We start from the raw sequence: 18697 nt of genomic DNA, 5'->3' as shown, positions 1-18697 counted from the left end.
TGGTAATGAAGTGACTTGACTTTACATTATGCTTTACTGGCTTCTAGGGGGCACCCAAAGGCATAAACTGTGAGGTGCCTTCCCTTGACAACTTTATTACTGGGTGGGGAAAAGGAAACAAATGTATGGAAAATAGCTACTCAGTGCCAGTTAGGTATACCAAGCACATGGGCATGATGTAGGTGTAAAAGTTGGATAGGAGATCACTGAAGATTAGCCAAACCAGATCCTTATGGTGTGTGTGTTACCTCCATGCTGTTACTAAGCTTTGTAGAATATATACTATATGTAAGTTTTCATTCACTTCTGGGTAAAGAAGATGTGGCACATATATGCAATGGAATATTACTCAGCCATAAAAAGAAACGAAATTGAGTTATTTGTAATGAGGTGGATGGACCTAGAGTCTGTCATACAGAGTGAAGTAAGTCAGAAAGAGAAAAACAAATACCGTATGCTAACACATATATATGGAATCTAAAAAAAAAAAAAAAAAAAAGTGGTACTGATGAACCTAGTGGCAGGGCAGGAATAAAGACATAGACATAGAGAATGGACTTGAGGACACGGGGAGGGGGAAGGGGAAGCTGCAGCAAAGTGAGAGAGCGGCATGGACATACATACACTACCAAATGTAAAATAGCTAGCTAGTGGGAAGCAGCCGCATAGCACAGGGAGATCAGCTCGGTGCTTTGTGACCACCTAGAGGGGTGGGATAGGGAGGGTGGGAGGGAGATGCAAGAGGGAGGGGATACGGGGATATATGTATGCATATGGCTGATTCGCTTTATTGTAAACAGAAACACAATATTGTGAAGCAATTATACTCCAATAAAGATCTATTTAAAAAAAAAAAAAGACTTAAGCTGTAACACAACACAGGAGAATATGTGATGTAGGCTAAATTGTAGAGTGTGTTTCTTAGTGTGGTAGGAATTTCCGAAAGGGCAAAATGGTTGCTGGAGTGTCGAGTTGGAGGGCTGGAGAAGTCTGTCCAGAGTAGGTGTTTGGATCTTGGTAGAAATACAGGTTTTGGGTTCCTGGGGTGAAGGGGGCGGAATATTCCAGTTCGGTCTTAACACTTCTGTTCTGCCTTTCCTCAGATAACATTTTTGAATGCCCAGATTGACAGGCATCGTTTAAAAATGTCCAAAGTGGCTGAAAGGTATGTTTCCCCTTAATAATATTACTACTTTCTTCTGATTTAACAAAGGAGAAATGTTACAGGGCTATGGCTAACAAGTGAGTACCAAGAGGCAGACCACAGTCATTTCTTAAACTGATGGGTGAAAAAACCACAGACCCTGTGTGAGTACAGCTAAGATAGCAGACCTCCCTTGAGTGATGTCAAGAAATGTTCTGGGGCTTCCCTGGTGGCGCAGTGGTTGAGAATCCGCCTGCCGATGCAGGGGACACGGGTTCGTGCCCCGGTCTGGGAAGATCCCACGTGCCGCGGGGCGGCTGGGCCCGTGAGCCATGGCCGCTGGGCCTGCGCGTCCGGAGCCTGTGCTCCGCAACGCGAGAGGCCACAACAGTGAGAGGCCCGCCTAGCACAAAAAAAAAAGAAAGAAAGAAATGTTCTGTTGCTAAAGCTTTTCAGGGGCGTGGCCGAGGGACCTTGTCAATCAAGGAAGAACATCCTTAAAAGCTACCTAATGCACTTTTACCTCCAGCCTCTTGATTAATTCAAATGGAATTGCTCCCTTTTCTTCTATAAAATGCCCAGATTCACTTTATAAGGGGAACGAAATTACGTATGCCTTTTGAGGTGCTGGCTGCGCAAACAGGAGGGAACTGGTCCATCAGGCGGCGTTCCACCTCCACACACCATCAACCAGCCAACTGCATGGAATCAACTGTAAAGAAAATATTTAGGACCTCCAGCCTGACTTCCACCAGGGCATTTGTGCTACAATCTGCACCAGGAGCTGGTTCCACCTTGTTAACTCACGGGAAACTCAATTTTGTCAACGAAACGGTCTGTGTTTGAACTCTCCGTGAAGAGGGGAGACCACCTGGGGAGTCTGTATGGAATAAATCTGAGCAAGCATCCCCAAGCTGAAGGTTTATTCATTCATATACTACTGGTAAAGCAATGACCAATATCTGAAAGCTCAAGGGCTTAAGCCGGGTCCTAGTATTTATTGTCTATAACAGTAAAGTGGGTCCTTTAAGCCCACCTCATACAGGGGGCTGGCTGTGTGTTCAACCTGTAAGCCTTTCTCTGCTGGCCCCTGGGTTCATCCACATCTTCTTTCTAGATAAATAACAGCAGGTTGAGGCAAAGAGAACTCCACACCCAACGCCAGACCAGAATTCACACTTTGCCCTCAGGTGGCCAAGGACATCCCTGGATATGGGCTCATCTCTTTAATGGCATCTTGTATCTATTACAGGACTTCTCAGTAGTGTCACGATTGACATTCTGGGCCAAATACTTGTTTGTTGCAGAAGGCAGGCTGCCCTGTACATGATAAGATGTTTTGCAGCATCCCTGACTTCTACCCACTAGATGCCAAAACCCCACCTCACAGTTTACGACAACCAAAAATGTCTCCAGACGTTGCCAGATGTCCCCAGGAGGGGACAAAATCGACCCCGTTGAGAATCACTGATGTTCCCATTTTCCCCAATGCACGTGCTTGAGAACGTTGCCGTGGCTGGAGCTCACATCTAGACGGGTGTTCTGGGGTCACAGTTTTAGCCTAGCGGCTGGGGAGCCACCTCATCCCTCTATCATAATGTGGGGCTTCTGGAGTACAGGTTCTCAAGTTGCTTTTTAGATCTCACTGTGGTTGCCTTTGTCCCAGAAGAGTGCTTGTTAGTGAGATAGCTGGGAGCACCTTGACTCCATTGGTGTCATAGCCTGTGAGGAACTACAAGCTTCTTTCTCTGTGAAAAAGGGACAGAAGTGGCTGTCCTGGGATACCGTGAGGGCCAGAGCTAGCCTTGCAAGGGCACTTTGAAGTTTGCAGTCCTAGGAGAGCATGTATGCGGGAACATCTTTCCCTGGGTCTGCTCGCTAGGGTCAGTGGTTTTGAGCGTGATCATCCAGGTGAACGAGGGGGCTAAGAATGGAGATTCCCAAGCCACAGCGCTAGGGAATTGGATTCAGTGATTCCGAGTAGGCTGAGGAACCTGCAGTTTGAATTCTCTGCGGTGGACTGACCAGGTCTCCGAGGATTGGGGGAAGCCACTGCCCGCCACTCACAGTGACCTGAGAGCTCACCTCAAAGGGGACACCCAGCTTGGTCTTATCTTTGGGGTGCAGGGAAAGATCCCAAACCAGTCAGCACGAGGGAGGCCAGCTGTGCAGGTGTGCAAGGCGGGAAAGGAGACAGCCACGGTGGGGGAGGGGAGCTGGACGCGCGTATTGTTGGTTTGTTTACCACCAGGTACCATCTAATTATGCTTGAGAGGCTGCTCACACTGAAGAGATTATTCATGCTAGCCCTACACTCCTCGCTCCGCAGCTTGAAGCTTTCATGAGTCTCCACCCAGCAGAGACTGCACTTTATTCCCAGCAGCAATAACTGGCAACTTTTCAATGTGACACAAGGGTTTTTCATTAGAGCCACAAGGAAACCCCCAGATAGAGGAGGAGGGAGAGGAGACGGGTGTTAGCAGGAGATAAAACAGCCTGGAGCCTTGATCTCTGTCAGCAGCTCTGTGGGGGTTGGGACAGGGAGGTGGCGCTGGCAGCTGGCCTTGGGTGCGACTGCTCTGCTCGCCAGAGGTGACAGCTGAGCTATCTCAGGTGGGTGCCACTTCCCCTTGACGGATCTGGGTTCCCTGGGCCTGCTCCAGGTGATGGTGGTAATTAGCCAGCGGCCATCAGGCAAAGGACCGCAGCCCCCTGAGAACAGGTGCACATCATTTTTCACTTAGTTCCCTGAGAACTGAAATTGGGGAGAGGGCAGGAGGGCTGGTGATCATGAAGGTCCAGTTCTAAAAAAGGCAAGAGTCAAGGCTGGGTCAAAGGGTGCAGCCAGACCCAGCTGGGAAGAGAAAAAGGAAACTTTGCAAACTGAAGGAGCAGAACAGAACATATTAGGGGGTGGGTGCGGAGCCAGTCATCTGGGTTTGGATTCTGCCTCTGCCATTTTCTAACTGTGTGACCTTGGGCAATTTGCTTCACCTCTCTCTGCCTCTGTTCCACCTCTTGAAAGGGGAGAGAGCAGTAGTACTTAACTAATAGGGTTCATGGGTGAATCCATGGCAAGAATTTGATCCAGTCCTTGACACAGCACATTCAATGAATGTGAACGATTGTTATTATTTTCCAGTGTGGTGCTTTGGACAGGAGCAGAATTGCATGAACTGGGTGTGTGGTGTCCAGGGGACCAGAGGGCAGGCCAAGGAATGAGCCTGGCCCTGCAGATGGCAGTTCTGTGTTAGTGCAATTCTTCCCACCCTCTCTCTTTTCAGTCTCCAGCACAGAGAGCCCCGCAGGCTGCCGAAGGCTGGCCCTGCAGCCTGCAATCTGTGTGTCTCCCCTGGGTGCCTCCTATGGCGCCACTAACCTGGCACCTTTGAGGAAGGAGGGGCCGTACTTGAAGAGGTTGGCTCTTCTGCACGGACTTGCTTGGGTCATCCTGATTTCACCTATTTTGTCTCATTGTCCCCATGAGTGGTCAAATGTCCCCAAAATTGCAACATCATGGCAACCAAACTACATTTCCTGGAAGCAATACAAAAGTCTGTCTGAAATGTCACCCAATTTTTGCTTCAGAAAGTATGGTCCCTGCACACACAGATGAATTTTCCAAATAAATAATGCTTAACATCTTAAGCTTTCCATTTTAACTATGTTGAATGAAAATATTTCTTAAACATGCCCTTGCCTTCTTAAAGAAAGGACACTGCATTTCAGTTAAGTTTTCTGGATAACGCAGGGTCATTGTTCTTATTTTGTGCTTTAAAACTCTGTCAGTGATCAGAATCAAGTGCCACAAAATGCTTCCCTTTCCCTAAACGGCCCCAGACCATTATGTTCTTTGAGTGTCTGTTTATGCTTTTTAGTTGCTGGTTTGTCTTCTTGTTCCTGTCAACATGGCTTATCTCCAGTAGCCCTTCTTGCTCTCTAAACAACTCCCATTTCCAACTTGTACCAGGCCAGGTGTATCAGTTAGCTATTGCTGAGTAACAAACCGCCTAAAAAAAAAAAAAAAAAAAAAGCCTGAAAACTGAGTGTCTTCAAACAACATGCATTTACTACTGGTCACATGTGTATGTGCTAGTCTGTGTGCTCACATGTCTATGTACACATGTCTGTGTCCTCTGGGCCACCCTCTTGTCTGTGTGCCTCCATGGATTGGGTTGGCTGCTCTACTGATCTTGCCTGGGATCTTTCACATGTTTGGTTCAGCTGGTTTAGGATGACCTCAGCTAGGACCCTTGGGCAGTCCTTCTCATGGTCTCCCATCCTCCAGCAGGCTAGTTTGACCTTGTTCACCCGGGGATAGTAGGATTCCAAGAAAGAGAGCGGAAGCATGCAAAGCTTCTTGAGGCTTGGAAGTGGCACTCTGACACTTGTGCTGCATTTTATTGACTAAAGTCACAATCTCAGATCAGATTCAAGGGCTGGGGAAATAGACTCCAGTTTTTAAACTGATCTACCACACCAGGAAATCAAATAATCAAGTTCTTTAATCTCCATCCTAAAGCAAGAGGAAAGAGTCTTCGTGAGGTGTGCTCTTCCAAATAACAGACAGTGAGCCTTGGGGCATAGAGTTTATTTCATTGTAGACTCTGCTCAGAGCCCCTTTTGGTTACTTATCTTACCTATGTTTCCTCAGTAGTTGAAGTTGCCAAATAGATGAGGTCTTAGTCTTCTTTGCAAGAGTCCTCAAGGGGTCCACTTTTTATTCACCCCTGCCTTACAGCACTGGACAAACCAACTTTGAGAATGTAAAAATCTATATGTTTTAGGGCTTCCCTGGTGGCACAGTGGTTGAGAATCCGCCTGCCGATGCAGGGGACACGGGTTCGTGCCCCGGTCCAGGAAGATCCCATATGCCGCGGAGCAGCCGGGCCCATGAGCCATGGCCGCTGAGCCTGCGCGTCCGGAGCCTGTGCTCCGCAACGGGAGAGGCCACAACAGTGAGAGGCCCGCATACCACACACACACAAAAAAACCTATATGTTTTAGTCCAAAATTGTCTGAAAAGTCTCTATATTTTGCTATGTTTCCCCACCCTTAGTGGCACTGAGCTTCAGCCAGTCACTGCTTGGATCACACCGTGCTGCCCCACATGGAGAGATGGCTTTGTGTCATTTTATAACTGCTCCTGTACTCAGCTCATCCTTACTCCATCCCTGAGAGCCATTTGTGCATCACAGCTGACTGCTGAATTGATTTTTTACCATCACCTTGCTTGAGCATGTCTGAGATCACTGCTGCACCCTGAAATTGGAGCTGGTTCCTCCTCTGCTTCCTGACCCTCTGTGATCATGAAATGTAATTAATAAAATGAGATAAGACAGCAAGGGACTGCGTACCCTAAGGGTCTATTAAAAACATGCTAGGGTGATAGAGGTCTGTGAACTTAATGTCTAATGATAGTTTCAGGGAGGAAAAAAAGGGGCCCAAGAGGTCATTATGACATTGCTTTTATGTGATTCCAGACACCGCAGGGTCCTTGCTTCTCACGTTAGGTGATAGAAGAGAAAACATCAGAGGTAACACTATAGCCAGGGTGACTGTATCCAGACCAAGATCTAGAAGGGCCGCAATACCTGGCCTGGTATATGCTCTTCTTTCTGAGGGACTAAATTCACCTCCATGTCCCTTCCCTCATCCCGAGTTTCTCTATTGCATATCTTTTCTCTGGGTGACCCATAATTAAGGAATTCTTTCTTCATATTGTCTCTCCTCCCCATCTTCTCCAACGTGAAAAAAATAGATGAACGAGTTAATGAGAACCAAACTTTCTTCTTCTGTGTCTGCAGTGCTGCTCTGCTTTTCATTCCCTTCCTAATCAGATGCTCTTCCTACCTGGTTCCCTTTTGTGCATCATCATTTAGAAAGTGCATATATCAAAGGGGGTGCAAACACACTCTCCTGTTCACCCCTTCTCACATTCAGTCTCCAGGTTTCCTTCCCACTGAGAAGCCCCCGAGTTTCCTAAGGAATCCAGTAGCACATTTGTGTTGTATTTCTCAAGTTAAAATGATGGTCACTATCCCATAAGGCTTTGTATTCCATGCCTTTGTTTCCCTTGACTAATCATTTCCCACAGCTGCAAGCCATCCCTCACTGCCCATTTTCCCTGGAGCCTAACTGTATCTTTCCATCTTCCCCTCACCTGCTTTGTAAACCAGATCCCATATACGTACTTCACTCTTGGGATGCTGTGTAGGGAAAAATCCAGTCTTCCTTTGCCTGTGTTTTTCCTTTACTCTGAAACTGCCACACTCACAGTACTTTTTAAAAAATTTTTATTGGAGTCTGGTTGATTTACACTGTTGTGTTAGTTTCAGGTGTACAGTAAAGTAAATCAGTTAAACATGTGTATATATCCACTCTTTTTTAGATTCTTTTCCCATATAGGCCATTACGGAGTATTGAGTAGAGTTCCCTGTGCTATACAGTAGGTCCTTATTAGTTATCTATCTTATATATAGCAGTGTGTCACAGTACTTCTGACACCAGATGTGTGGGGATTTTTCTCCTCACTCCAGGCAATTCTCTGACACCAGCTGGGTGTCCTACAATTTAACTCAATTCTGACACTCTACCTGGAAATAGTATAAGATCCCACAAGTTAAGGTCTCAATCCTGTAAGACAGCTCCCAATTCACCTCAGATGCCAGTCATAGTAGGTTCCCGGGTTACCCACAACTTCTGTCCAACTTGGCTACACATCAGAGGTTCCCACAACCCGTTCCTTGGGTTTGATTAATCTGTAGAGTGTCTCACAGAACTCAGGGAAACACTTACTTAACATTTACTAGTTTATTAAAGGATATGATAAAGGATACAGACAAACAGCCAGACAAAAAGATACATAGGGCGAGGTCTGGGAGGGTTCCAAGCACAGGAGCTTCTGCCCCTGTGGAGTTGGGGTGCGTCACCCTCCCCATGTAGATATGTTCATCAACTAGAAGCTCCCTGGATCCCACACTACTGGGATTTTTTGGAGGCTTCCTCATGTAGGCATGGTCAATTATTAATTCCATGTCCAGACTTTCTCCCTTCTCAAGAGAATGGGGGGTGGGCTTAAAAGTTCCAAGCTTCTAATCATGGCTTGGTCTTTCTGGTGACCAGCCCCAGCCAGGACCCATCCATAAGCCCACCCAGAGTCACCTCATTAGAACAAAAGACTCCTATCACTCAGGAGGTTACAAGGGTTTCAGGAGCTCTGTGTCAGGGACCGGGGTCAAAACCCAAACACTGAACGGGGTTTGCAGGGTTTTGAGATGGGAGGGGCCTATGAGCCAAGGAATGCAGCCTGCTTCCAAAAGGTAGAAAAGGCAAGGAAATGGATTCTCCCCTAAAGCCTCCAGAAGGAACACGGTCCTGCTGACACCTTGACTTCAGCCCAGCAAAACCCACTTCAGACTGCTGACCCTTAGAACTGGAAGGTCATACATTTGTGTCATTTTAAGCCACTAAGTATGTGGCAATTTGTTACAGCAGTCATTAGAAACTAATACAGTACCCAATCTCTCCCTTTCTCTGAGAATCCCAAGAAGATCAAACTGCACATTCTCCTTTCCAAAGTGTGTGCATTTCCAAGTCCCTTGCTGATCAAAAATTCCTGTTATACCACTGAGAGGTATATATGTAATTCTGATGATTCAATACATCCTACTTCTACCAATAAGACAGAACATTGAAAATACATATGCCCATATAATTTTACTGTTTCCTTTACAAAGCCTCTAACCAACTTTATTTATGTAACTGTACCTTAACAAAATAGCTTTTCCTCTTCCTACAGTTAATTTCCCTGCTGACTCATACTGGCCACCACTGGCCCTCGCTGACTGATTGGTGATCCTACTGACTTGAGCTGCTGCCTTGGTGCAGACTGTCGGGCGTTTCTGCAGGAAGTTCTTAGCTCTTTCTTCATGTGGTCCTCCACTTATATCCTGGATACCTGCCTGGACCCTGCTCTGAGAAGGCAGGACGTAGGGCTAGGTCATAGGAACATCTTCATTCACGCTTAATGCCTATTACATAGTCATATCTTGTGACCCCGTGTGGTTACAAAATCCCACCTTGGGCTCTCGACAACTTCTCTTGAACTAACATCTCCATTAAATCTCACCACCTCTCCTCCAACCACTCCTCTGAATAGCCCCAAATTTCTCTAAAGGAGACCTGGCTGTGAGCCTGTGTTTCATTACAGCTTGTGATGCTCATAGCTGCTCTCTGGCCATTTCAGCCTCTGCTGCCATAGGCTGGGCAGTGAACCACTGCCTTCACTGCCTTTCCTGCAGCAGCAGGCAGCCACGTGCAGTCTCCTCGAGTGGCCAAGTATAGCTGACTCCCGAATAACTCAGGAGTTAGGGATATGACCATCATGCACTTGAAAATCCACATATAAAGTATAATTGGCCCTCCATATCCATTGTTCTTGGCATCCATTTCTGCATCTGTGAATTCAACCAATCGTGTAGTACTGTGGTATCTACTATTGAAAAATCCACCTGCAAGTGGACCGGTGTGGTGCAAACCCATGTTGTTCAGGGGTCAACTGTACTCACCCAGCCCCTCCTGAGCCTCCCCGCTGTCCCCTTGCCCCAGGCGCTCATTCCTGGCTCCGGGACCTGACCTGGCTGGTTGGACCTGGCTTCCCAGGTAGGAGGCGTGGCCACGTGCAAGGTCTAATAAAAACATAAGCTGGGGGGTGCGGGGAGGGTCTACTGGTAAAACCTCCAGCCTGTCTCACAGAAATCTGTGGCAGGAAATTTTTTTCCCCATCCCTATGTTTTACTTCTGGGAAATCCACTTCTGGTTAAGAAATGTTTTTTCCTCATAACTTGTAACTAACTAGTTAGATGAAGGCCCAGGCTTTGCCTTGGGTTGCTCAAGTAGAAGTCCTTTATTAGAGACACAGGGTCACCTGAGGCTGAGGTCACTGGAACAGCCGGAGGCAGACATCTGGGAGGATAAAGGGGTCACAGCTGAGCAGAGCCCCATAGAGGACACGCTCCATCTCAGATTTTGAGAACACTGTGGGTACCCGAATGCTTCATAATCAAGAAAGCCCCCAACACCCCATCATGCCTCAGACACTCTGGAGCATCTCAGTGTGGCCTGTCATCCCTTGAATAGGATTTAGGTTGCCTGCTGCTGGTTTGTTACCGTGTCCATCTGAACAGAGGAGTCAGGTGTCAACTGTGCCTTCCCCACCCTCACATCCAGGTGCTTTCATGTTCCTTGCAGTGGGTTGAATAGAGGTGCCCCCAAAAGATACGTGCAATCCTAACCCGCGGAACCCGGGAATGAATGTGACCTTATTTAGGAAAAGAATCTTTGCAGAGGGTCTTGAGATGAGATCGTTCTGGATTATCCAGGTAGATCCTAAATCTAATGACAAGTGTGCTTATAAGAGAGAGAAGGGGAGAAGACACAGACATGTCTTCACAGAACGCCAGGTGAAGACAGAGGCAGAGATTGAAGTGATCCAGCCACAAGCCAATGATCAATCACCTAAAGCCACCAGAAGCTAGAAGAGGCAAGGAAGATTCTCCCCTAGAGACTTCAGAGGGAAATATGGCCCCAATTTCAGACTTCTAGCCCCCAGAAGTGAGAGAATACACTTCTGTTTTAAACCACCAATTTTGGGATAATTGGTTATAGTAACGCTAGGAAACTGATATATTCCTTAATATGCAAACCCATTTCTTTCAGGAAGAATGAAATTTGCCCAAGTGGCAAAGAGGTAACTCCCCTTTGGAGCTGTCACAGCACCAAATTATTGCCTGACCCTTCCTGTCACGGTGCTCACTTAGGGCTCCCTTCCCTGTCAGTTCTCACCTGAGATGCTGTATGGCTCATACAGATGAAGCCTCGCTCAGGCCAGATGCACATCCACCAGGAGATTTACAGGACACTGGGCCTGCGCTGCATGTGGCGGTTGCAGTCAGCTATCTCACCGTTCTTGGGTACTTGGAAGACTCTCGAAATGCTTTCCTATTTTTTTTTTGTCAAATGGTCCTGAGTATTCATCAAGGCCATTATGGAACATATGGTGAACTTGACAAAGATCAGCTCAATGGCTCACCCCACAGCTAGAAGCAAGGTTTTTCAACTTGGACCAGTGCTTCTCCCACCCCACAGGGTGACGGTCCCCGCCTGGGACAGTGAGAAGGTTGTGAGGTGTTAGGAAGCCTGCGACCAAATTTAAAACCAAAAGTATCACAGGCTCCTTCATCTTCATTTGATGAATAAAATATCCTGTGTCCTGAGCCTCTCAGAAAATTGAAGAACGGGATGTGGTGCTTTGCAGACATTAATGTGCATATGAATTACCTGGCCAATTTTACTACCAATGCAGATTCTGAGTCAGTAGGTCTGGGTGGGGCCTGAGCTTCTGTGTTTCTTACAAGCTCCCAGGTGATGCCCCTGCTGCTGGTTTGTGGACCACATTTTGAGTAGCAATGAGATGGAGCTGCCAGTGAATTTCTTCACATTCTCAGAAGTAAGCTACTTGGCCATGCTTGCCCTTTGCAATTCAGTAGCAGGAATTGTGGCTCTGAATCTGCCATTGCAGAGGAAACTGGTGACACTCAAGCTGGTGATGCTTAGGGAAAAGTTTTATTGTGGATTGATAGCCATAAAAATATTCATATCTTTGGGCCCAATAATTCCACTTATGGATGTTAATTCTAAATAAATAACCCAAAAGATGGAAAAACCTTTCTGAACAATGGTGTGCTACTATAGCCAGCACTACATATACTGAAAAAAAGAAATTAGAAGTCTATGTCCAATATAAAGGAAATTATTATATAAATTATAATAAATTCATTCAAGATAATATTGTGGATGTATGTTAGTCTTCTCTCCCTTCCCAAAAGTAACATGTCAGTAAAGGAATGAAAATGGTATGAACTCACAAGGTCAACAAATGAATGGATTAACAGTTTCCACACATTTTTTCCAAGGTCAAAAGTATAAAGAATTGGGGACATGACTACAGGCCTCTGTCTCTATTTGTAATGTGTTTCTTTTTATTGGGTGGTGAGTACAAGGGTGATACTCTTACAGTTTTGATGCCTTTCTGAATGCAAGAAACATTTCAAAATTTAATAAAAAAGAAAGTGGATGGGGACAGAGTGAAGAACATTATGACCTCCATGTTAGGGGTGGGAGAATTATCACAAAACAATTTGCCCAACAAAATCTGGCTTTGGCTCTTGAAGGCACCAGGGACAATGGAAGGCAAGAAGGAGGCACGGGGATAACCCCAGAGGAATGGGTGGTCTGTCTCCGGAGCTTTTGGATCCCTTGATCAGTGCCGCGTGAGGAGACCCTCTCTCCCCTCTTACCACCACCATGGGAGATGGGCACTTTATTCTCCGGAGAAACGGAGTCACATCAGCTCAGAACTCAGGCACATCATATCATGAAGGGCCAGCTGAAAGCAAGAGAATTACTGAGCGAGCTGTGTACTGAGCTGTGGGACCCTCTACCACTCCCCTGTCCTGCTCTCAGCCCTCCAGGGGCCAGACGTAGATGCCCATGGCTAAGACACTGGCAAACGACAGCCAATGGGCCACATCCACTGCACTCCACTCCCTGTGTTTGCAAATAAAGTTTTATTGAAACACAGTCACATGCATTTATTCATGGATTGTCTATGGCTGTCCTTGTTCTACAACAGAAGAGCGGAACAGTTGCAACAGACACCATCTGGTCTGCCAAGCCTAAAATATTTACTCTCTGGATCTTGCAGAAAAGAATTTGCCTACCACTGCACTAGAGCAAAGCAGATATCCCCCGAGGAATGACTCCAGATCTCTCACGTGGAGCTTTAGTGAAATGACAGGCAAGCTGCCCTGACCCAACAACAAAGCCCATCAGTTGGCAGATCCTGTCCACACACACACTAAGCCTCCAAGCAGGTTTTAGTCCCTCACTTTTAAGCACAGATGGATGTCCAGTGATGTTCCCGACTCTCGGAGGGAGAGCCCCAACACAAAGGAGTGTGATCAGAGCAAACAAACAGAAAAAGGGACTTGGAGGAACCAAAAACTATTCAAGAAACAAAAGAAACTGACAACAAAAATATAGATTTAATATCCTCAGAGATATGAGAAGCTATTTCATCCATAAAACAAGAACTAGATACTATGATAAACAAGAGTGAACCCTGGAAACGTAAGAAAGTGATAGTCCAAATTGAAAAAAATAAAGACAGTTCGGAAGAACCATGAGACAGAAAGACAAGAGGATGAAAATTAGGAGGGAAAATTTAGGAATATTGGATTATCAATTCCAATATTTAATTTAAAAGAATTATGAAAAGAGAACGCAGAGGAAATGAAGGTTATGAAATTAGCAAAGAAATACCATAAGATTTCTGGGAATTTTTTTTTTACCTATGGATTGCCCATGGCACCTGGCACAGTGAATAAAAACTACCGGCAAGGGCCATGGTGAAATTTGAGAGCATTACAGCAATAAAGAGAAGACTTTAAGCTTCCAGAGAGAAGAGAAACTAAACAAAAGAACAAAAATTAAAATGGATTCAGACTTCTCAACAGTAACATAGCACTGGATGTCAAACAAAGTAAAGCAATGCCTTCAAAACTCTGAAAGAAAATGATTTTTAACCTAGGGTTCTATGTCCAGCACTGTCAGTCAAGTGTAAAGATAAAAGGGAAACATTTTTAGACCTGCAAGGACTCAAAATATTTAGCTCTTATGCATCCTTTCTTAGGAACTACTAAAGAATGTGCTTCAACACAACCAGGAGGTAAAACCAATAGACAGACATGGAATCCAGGAAACTGGGGCTCTAACATAGACATGAAGGAAGGCCCAGGATGATGGTTTTGCATCAAGCCTATAGAGCAAACAGTCCAGATTCAAGCAAGAGGACTCCAGACTTTGGGGAGAGGGCCTCCAGGAGACAGGGAGACAGCACCGCCTGATTATCTGATGTGTTTAAGATGTGAAAAATTATTGCTAGGTGTTTTACAGATTTGTTAGAACACTTGATAAAGGTACTACGCTACTTAGCTCAGCAGCAGACAGTTTTTACCCGGTTTAATAATGTGGACACTGACTATTGATTTAACAAAAATTGTTATATTTGGAGGATCATGGGAGGAAATGGTGGAGTGAGTGGGGGGGACTGGTGAGTAGAAAGTTAACCCTTGTCTAAAATTGATAATCAAGAGCAGCTATAAAAACGTATAATTTAGAAATATACAGGTAAATGCTAAAAGAAATAAGGACTGAAAGTAAGTGCCTCTGTGAAAAGGGATAGGAGAAAACATTGCTATTGCTTTTTTGTAAAAGAAATCATTTAGTACTATTTTATTGTTTTAACCATCTACATGCATTTTGATAAAATTGAAATTTTTGTTTAAAAAGATTATGGGGCTATTTAAATTCTGTGGCTATTTAACTAGAAAAACGAAGTTGCTTTTTGGAAAAAAAAATGTTTATAATGTGTTAACTCCTTTTGGTCTGCCAGGATTTTAAAGTCTTTACAATAAAGAAGTCCTCCAGTTGAGAATGATGCACTGGCAGCCTAGAAAAACTGTAGCATCCTTTGTGTGCACCAGATGCCTTGAGATCTGTAGTCCATGTGGGAGGACGAGACATAGGCAGCCTTGGACCAGTGTATCAGTAAAGCTAGCATAACCAGGGTAGGATGCACCAAGGTTCAGCAAAAGATTTAAGTGGGAAAAAGATATAAAAACATGTATCCTATGACTGCAATAATGCGAAAACGGTATGTTCATCATGAGAAGGGAACAAAGACAAATGAAAACAGTTGGATTTGTTGGAAGTGGCAGTGAAGGTAAATTTTTTCCCCTTTAACTTGGAATTATATGAAGACTGATATAATGTTTGTGTAAAGCAGAATACACGTTTTTATAGGAAATCAGTGGCATTCTTGGCTCTGCTTCCTTCCTGCAGCTTAATTGCTTACACAGAACAGTATGTGGAATATGACCCTTTGGTCACACCAGCTGAGCCGTCCAATCCCTGGATCAGTGACGATATTGCTTTATGGGACATAGAGATGAGGTAAAAAAAAAAAAAATGTTTTAATGTTTGGGGGGGGGCAATGCATGAGATCGTGAAATTATGTTACACCTTACCTTAATTTGACTCTTTTTATCAATAGAACAGAAACCCCTCAGGTAACCACCCAACTGGATTCCTTACCCATGGTTTCTACCTCCTAATAGCTTTGTACGTGGATCCTTTGTGGCTTCCCTCTGATCTCTCTATGATCCTGTGGATGTTATGATAACTGGGACAGTCCTTCACATTTCCTAGTTCCAATTGCTGGAGGGCAAGAACCTGTGGGTCAGTTTGGCTTTTGTACATTAGCAGCAGCAACAATAACAGCTAGCACTTACTATGTGCTGGCCACACAGTAAAGTGTCTTCCACTGAATCCGCACAATAGGTAAACATTATTATTCTCACAATTGAACAGATGGGGAACTGAAGCACAGAGGAGTTAGTGAACTTGCTCAAGGTCACACAGCAAGTAGGTGGCAGAGTTAGGATTAGAACGCAGGCAGAGGGCTCCAGAGCTGTGGTTTTCATCACTCTGCTCTTCTGGAATAGTGGGCAGCAATGGTTCCATCCCATAGCTCCTTACCGATGAGAGAAACTAGTGTTGTTTACTTAGTAGCTGAGGAACCGAAGCCCAAGGGGACTTAGACCACGTTCAAGATTACAAAAGGAAACCCAGTGTGGTGTGCCTTTGTACCCTCTGCCCCTCGGCGAGGCGAGACAACTCTTTATTTGTTCATTTCTTTATATCTCTCTCATTCACTTTCATTCATGCTCTTTTTCTGGCTTCTTTTCTTAAAATGGAAAACCTTATAAGAAGTAATAGAAGTCATAGACGCCTCTTATAAAAAGTTCAAACTGTCCAGATGGGCATAACGAAGAAAACTCTTTCTCCCTCCAGCCCAATCTCATTTTCCAGAAGGAGCCTTTGTTAATAGTCTAATGCCATGATTCCCAGACTGCACCAGGGCACTCTAGGCTGCTGCAGGAAACTCACAGGGTTCCCACGGGACATTCTAAATCTTTGAGGGAAACACAGTGATGTTCAACCCATGTCAGATACTGTATAGACGATTAGCTTATGGTCATTCACCATTCTCAACATTAGATCACATTACATTCCTTCCAGGGATGTCATACCTTTGCAAATCTGGGTTTTCAGGGCAGTTGTGATAAAAAGCAAATACTGGGCAAAAATCAACATGGACTAGGAAATGAGGGGGCAGGTCCAGTCTGATTCCAAGGTTTGAGAAGATGTGCAGTACTCCACAGTACACACGCGCTCATTAGGAATCAAGTAAACATATTATTTTTTCTTTCAATTTATATGTATTTCAAATAGCTATTAAGTTGTTAGGACATAGATACATATTATGCTCTTTGACTTTTTAAGAAAAAAAAGGAACTGTTAAGGTGTTTGTTGTTGTTTTGGCCCAGGGGCTCCATGAAAAACTTAGTGAGACATTAAGAGCAGCATGAACTAAGGAAGAGTGAAAACCTTTGACTTACTGTGTATCCCTTTAGATCTATATGTATATACAATATCATATTCTTTTGGATAAATAGGTCCTTTACATACACATTGTCCTGTAATTTTTTAATTAACAATATATCATGGCAATCTTGTAAACACGTATAGATCCACCTATGCTTTTTAATAGTTGCATCATGTCCACTTATATAATTGTAATGTAATTTATTTAACTAATGCCCAGGTCATAACACACCGCCCGCAGACCTCTTGCCCCAAGCTTGGGAGCTCCCTCGTCCCTCCCAGAGCATCTCTCCTTCACCCTCATGCTCAGGGCGGATGTGGGCATGCAGATGGCAAGCACCCTGCCTCCACACTTGCAGCCTACCCAGCAATTGACCCCTTCTCACCCTGGGGCCCAGGAAGTAGGTATTGTACAACGGTTTCTAAATTCCTTCTTTTCTATGCACCTTTTTACTTAAGAGGGTGGGATCCCAAGTGGGAACCCCCCACGATAAAGTTCGTCACTGTTTGGGAAAAATAATATTTAGGTTATAACCTTTTTTTGTTGTTGTTAACATAAACAGTGATACAAGGAACATCCTTATACACAAGTCCAATTATTTCTTTAGGATAAATGTCCAGTGTTGGAATTGCTAAGAATGGTATGCATATTTTAATTTTAGTTCATGTGGCTAGATTCCCCTGGAGCAAAACAATAACAACTTTTTTTCATGCCCTCAGCTTAAAAGTGCCCATTTCCCCACATCCTTACCAACCCAAGCATTGTCAAGATTTTTCATCTTTGCAAATCTGACAGGTGAAAATAAAAATATTGTACTTTTATTTCTTTGTTAACATACTTGAGAATCTTTTCTCATGATTACTAGATACTCATTTTTCTTTTGTGGCTTGCCTGTTTTTGTGGTTTTTTGCCCATTTTCCTAGTGGTATGTTTTGCCTTAGTCTTTGGGATAGAAAGCAGTCACATTTACTTGGATCATATAGTTAATCTTTTTCCTGATAGTTTATGTTTTCTGAATCAAATTTTTCTTCCTGTTTCTGTTTCTCTTCCTTGACTTTTGCTTTATTAATCAAGTTTTGTATTAGTTTTTGTTTCTAGTCTAGTCATACTTTTAAGGGGTTTATTTTAAAATGTCATTACTTCAAGCAAATAATAATGAAGTATTAAAAAAATGAAAACTAGAAGTTTTTATTTACCTCCTCCAAATCCCGTTCTTCCCCAGAGCTTTGCTTACCTGATATATATATATATATATATATATATATATACACTTTTTTCTTAAATTTATTATTTTTGGCTGCGTTGGCTGTTCGTTGCTGCGTGTGGGTTTTCTCTAGTTGTGGCTAGCGGGGGCTACTCTTCGCTGTGGTGCATGGGCTTCTCATTGCAGTGGCTTCTCTTGTGGCAGAGCACGGGCTCTAGGTGCGCGGGCTTCAGTAGTTGTGGTGCACAGAATCTAGAGCACAGGCTCAGTAGTTGTGGCGCATGGGCTTAGTTGCTCCGCAGCATGTGGGATCTTCCCGGACCAGGAATCGAACCCATGTCCCCTGCATTGGCAGGCGGATTCTTAACCACTGCGCCACCAGGGAAGTCCCAACCTGATATATTTGAAGCTAACACTTTGAGACATCTTTCTCAATCAACATTAAAAGAAAATAGTATGTAGATGGGTATCTTCTTTCTAATATTTGTGACATGCCCTCGGTAGTCCCTTTGATCAGATCCAAGAACTTAAATCTTTCTTTAACTTGGGTCCCCTTCCTTCCTTCCTTCTTCCTTCCTTTTTTTCTTTCAATTATTGCTACACTTTTCTCCATTCTACCCTCTCTTTTCAGGAAATCCTTTTGTAGGAATTCTGGTCATGTGGGATGTAGCAGCCCTATCTCTTTTCTCTACTATTTTTCCATCTCTTAGTCTTTTTATTCTATATTCAAGGATAGAATTCCTTGAATTACTCTTCAGAGTCACCAGTTTCAATGGTG

At 44.3% G+C, this 18697-nt stretch overlaps 1 protein-coding gene across 9 annotated transcripts in view; it reads left to right on the top strand.

The window, feature by feature from the left end:
• The window catches only part of RGS6 (regulator of G protein signaling 6), a 574222-nt gene that overhangs the window by 487880 nt on the left and 67645 nt on the right, over window positions 1-18697 (top strand). For 7 of the 9 annotated variants that reach the window (XM_067028212.1, XM_067028210.1, XM_059055864.2 and 4 more), the window contains exons 12-13: window positions 1104-1165; window positions 15110-15220. In XM_067028212.1, coding sequence (XP_066884313.1) covers window positions 1104-1165; window positions 15110-15220 — 173 coding nt within the window. The remainder of the gene's footprint in view (window positions 1-1103; window positions 1166-15109; window positions 15221-18697) is intronic. The other 2 variants (XM_067028211.1, XM_067028214.1) reach the window with 1 other exon arrangement.

The sequence above is a fragment of the Kogia breviceps genome, chromosome 3 (assembly GCF_026419965.1).
Source record: "Kogia breviceps isolate mKogBre1 chromosome 3, mKogBre1 haplotype 1, whole genome shotgun sequence".
In the NCBI taxonomy this organism is placed as follows: Eukaryota; Metazoa; Chordata; class Mammalia; order Artiodactyla; family Physeteridae; genus Kogia; species Kogia breviceps.
The sequence above is the reverse complement of the archived record's forward strand: the minus strand, read 5'-3'. Positions and strand labels throughout refer to the sequence as shown.